This window comes from Elephantulus edwardii, unplaced genomic scaffold (assembly GCF_000299155.1).
Source record: "Elephantulus edwardii isolate Elephantulus edwardi_28Jun2011 unplaced genomic scaffold, EleEdw1.0 scaffold00055, whole genome shotgun sequence".
In the NCBI taxonomy this organism is placed as follows: Eukaryota; Metazoa; Chordata; class Mammalia; order Macroscelidea; family Macroscelididae; genus Elephantulus; species Elephantulus edwardii.
The window spans coordinates 11106384-11110526 of record NW_006399805.1 but is presented as its reverse complement, the minus strand read 5'-3'; the positions used below and the strand labels follow the sequence as shown (position 1 = coordinate 11110526).

Genomic DNA, 4143 nt, shown 5'->3' with positions numbered 1-4143 from the left:
GGCTTCGTCTGACATACTTTGGACATGTTGTAAGGAGGGAGAGGTCCTTGGAGAAGGACATCATGCTTGGTAGGGGGGAGGGACGGTGCAGAAGAAGACCCTCTATAAGGTGGATTGATTCAGTGACTGGGGTAATCGAGATGGGTGTGTCAGAGGCAGTGCGATTGGCAAAGACAGAGCAGAGTTTAGGGCTGTTGTACATTGGGTCACTATGAGTCGCAGGCAACTCGACGGCACATAACAACAATGAAAGCCCCTGGGTCCCGACGGTCTGCTCAGTGGCCAGTTGTGGGGTTGGCACGGGACTGGGCATGGGAGCTGTGAGTCCGGCCTTTGACCTCTGCTAACACCACCACCACCACACGTACAGTTCAGACCGTGAGCCTCTCTCATCAGACGCTTAAGACCCAAATCCACCATGGTAGATTCAAGGAGGGCTCATGGCGACCTCCCATCCTCTCAGTGAGGCTACTGATGGTAATATGAAGAAGAGGCTCCTGTTTCATCTACCTGTCAGAGCAGCTGGTGGGTTAGAACTGCCAACCCTTAGGATAGCAGCAAAACACTTAGTCCACCATACTAGGCTCAATACTGTATTTATAGACTATTTTCACATACCACACATGTGATGTGGGAAGTTAATTTTTGATGGGTTACGTGTTTAGTAAAAAGCACATAATACGTTGTTATTTCTGCAAAAATATGGTCCTTCTCTGCCTAATGCTTCTCCTGTTCTGTTGTTTAGATGTCACTGAGCCACCTATGACACAGTGACGTCAGGAACAGCAGATCGTAACCCCACCTAAGCTCACCATCCTCCCATCCTGTGATTCCATCGCCATGTCCTTGCCGGCAGCCGCTGTCTCGGTCCATCTGATTGAGGGTCTTCCTCTCCTTCACTGACTCTCTACTTTTATCAGCCTGATACCCTTTGCCAAGACCTGGCTCCATCTGACAACATTCCCTAAATATGTGAGATGAAGTTTTACCAGCCTCACCTCCAAGACAGATCTGCTGCTTCTTTTGGCAGTCAGTGCTGGTGAGTACTCAGCCAACATCACAGTTAAGACATTCATTCCTCTTTGGTCTTCAGTACCTGAGTTTCATATGCATATGAAGCCATTACTAGTGCTCTGGTTTGGGTCAGGTGCACCTCAGTGTTCAGACAGACAGCTGAGCTCTTGGCACCTTCGGGAGGTCCTTGGCAGCAGGCGTGCCCAGTGCAGCACATTTGATTTCCTGACTGCTGCTCCCATAGTGACTGATTGTGGATCAAGAAAAAGGAGATCACTGACAACTCCGATATCGTCTCCATCTATCGTGGTGCTTCCTGTTGGTCCAGAGGTGAAGATTTTTGTTTTCTTGACATTCTCTTGCAGTAAAACCCCTCAAACTCACTGCTGTTCTGACTTCCAGTGACTCCCCGTGAGCATTACAAGGCTGTAAATGTGATGAGAGGGGATTGTCCATCTCTCTCCTGGGGAGCTGCCCGTGGATTTGTTCAGCCTCTGGCTAACAGGGCACTTTGCGGGGGACTGCATCATCAGAGCTCCCTGCTCTTGCTCTCACCTACCCCACATGCCGAGGACACAAGTACTCAAAATGCCCCTTCTCACACGCTCAGGGGCTCTGTCAGCGCCTGCAGGGTAAGTGCCGCCCGGCTCACCCTACCTGCTCCAGCCTCAGTCCCTCTGCTCTGTACTGACTCAGATGCAGTAAATATCTTTTCTTCCACAACTCAGTAGATGCTGGCCTCTCAGCCCACGGTTCTTAGACCCTTCTTATGTGTTCGGCAAATGCCAAGTCATCCTTCAAGACTTCATCAAAACTTCTGTCTTGGGAACTCTTCCTTGACGTGTGCTCTGCGCCCACTGCCACGCCTCTGGAGCTTGAGAGCTGAATGTCAGCTAAGGTTTCACGTACTTCGCCCCGTTTGAAGGCGTGTTATAAATGCACAAATGGGTTTTGTCAGTCACTGTACTAACATATCGAGGTATTCTGTTAAAGTCTTGCATGACTTGGTGGAACGTGCAGACTGTTTAATAGACCCGTCACCTAACCAGCAAGGACCAGTCTTTGCGTGGACAAGACCCCCATCCCTGAAGTTTCCACATCTCTGTCTGGGTTCAACATGCACTTGAGCCTCTCCTTGTCACAACACTGAGAGCCATGCATGCAGAAGACCCTTCTGGGCCCTCCTGAAGCATCTCCCACTCCCTCTTACCGCTTCCTGCTTTGAAATTCTTTGAGGAACGAGATTACCTCTAATGTCCCTTGTCCATAGCTGAGTCTCTAACGGTAAATGAAGACATCAAACTATAAACATGGATGATCAATTGGTTGGTTGGTGCTGGGACCGCTAAGATTGCTGCAGACAGACATGTGAAAGCAGCCTGCTTACAACTCACAGAAGCAACTCAGGATTCCATGGCAGACGTGGCCCCCATACTCAGCTGTGCCAGCAAGAAGCAGACCTGGCCTCAATCCAGGAGTGACACCACAGCCCAGGAGGAATGACGTGGGAGATGGGCCAGGAAACCAAGGGCAGCAAAAATAAAAGGATGCGCTGACTAGTCGGAGCTGTACTAGACTGAACTTTATGCCCTGAAAGGACATGCTGAAGTCTTAACCCCTATGTCTGTGACTGACTTTATTGGGTCTTTGCAGTTGCACTAGTTAATATGAGGTTAACACTAATTAACTCCTGTGACTTAGTGGCAAGAAGCTGCACTGCAATCCCAAAGGCACACAGTTCGAGGCCACAAGGTGCTCCACAGGAGAAGGCTGGGCAACCTCCTCTCGTGTGATTAACAGCCTCCGAAAACCCTCCAGAGAGTCAGCTGTGGGTCAGTTCCGAATCTATGGCACACAACAACTGGAATAGATTGAGTTTTAATCCCGTGTGTAGTGTCCCTGTAAAAGAGAAGAGACACAGAGAGACAGGGACAGAGAGGAGAGAGACAGAACAGCCCCTGAAGACAGAGGTCAAGGTTAGAGGGATGGTGCTGCTGGGCCGGACTGGGCTCTTAGGAGGAACCAGGAGTGAGCAAAGAGGTGACGGGTGGCCCTTCTTCAAAACTGAGGGTGTCATAGGCTGTCCTCATGTCCTAGGGCTGCCCTCATGGAGCGCCACACGCTGGGTGGGCTGTGAGAACAGGACTCCAGTGGTCACGGTTCCAGAAGTGCACAAGCAAGTTGGGGGCAGGTTTGTTCCAGGGACTCTGAGGACTGTCCGGTCCCAAGCCTTGTTTGTCCTAGCTTCTCATGACACACGGGGTCCCTTGAGGACTTGACTCACTGTCATCTAACAGCAGTGGAACAGCATCAGCTGAGGGAGAGACCAGGTCACCCCTCTGTGATGTGCACACGCTGGGCTCAACCTCAAGCATTCTCCCAGTTCGGATGTCCTAGAACTAGGAGCTTTTACATATTGGACTGCTAACCAAGAGGTGGGCAGTTCAAGTCCACCAGCTGTTCCCAAAACAAAGATAGGTCATCTCTTCCCAAGATTTACAGGCTTGGAAACCTGACGGAGGAGCACGCCGAGTTAGAATTGCCTCCATGGCAGTGGATCTGCGGGGTGGGGAAGACTGACGTGGGCCAGCCTCCAAACAACAGCCGGCTCCCCAGATGTGGAGGAGACAGCTAGCGAAACATCCAGCTCTGCCTGGGTTTGGGTAACTCAACTCGTCAACACTGTCACAGTAAACACACAGCATGTGAGGCAGATGCAGAGCCCAGGGCATGGGGAGCTGACCCTCCCTCCCCACCCCGCCGCTCACTCACCGTGGACATGTGTGGACTGCTGTGCTGTGAAAACGTCCTCTCTGTCTTGTCTGGCATCTGCGGGCTGAACCAGCGCAGTGACCCTCTCTTCTCTGGGACCGGTGTTTGAGGACATCCTGGAGGACCTGCCCGCAGCATCTTCCACCTCTGATATGGACTCAGCTCATCCACGTCCTGACCGTGGCCGCTCTGAAGAGGGGTCTGGGGCGAAGGGAACTTTGTCTCTGCGGCCTGGCCCGATTTCTCTGGGGTCCAGCTCTGGGCCTCAGGGCTCTCTGGTGCTTCCACTCTTTCTTCTTCACAAGAGGAGACATTTAACTTCTGCTTCAGCTCTTTGTTAATCTCGCTGTCATCCAT

The 4143-nt window shown here is 51.6% G+C and overlaps 1 protein-coding gene across 1 annotated transcript in view; it reads right to left on the bottom strand.

Moving 5' to 3' along the window:
* WEE2 (WEE1 homolog 2 (S. pombe)) overlaps positions 1-4143 on the bottom strand; it is a 39819-nt gene extending 35676 nt beyond the window's left edge. Inside the window, exon 1 of the mRNA XM_006887230.1 lies at positions 3787-4143. Within this exon, the coding sequence (XP_006887292.1) occupies positions 3787-4143 (357 nt within the window). The remainder of the gene's footprint in view (positions 1-3786) is intronic.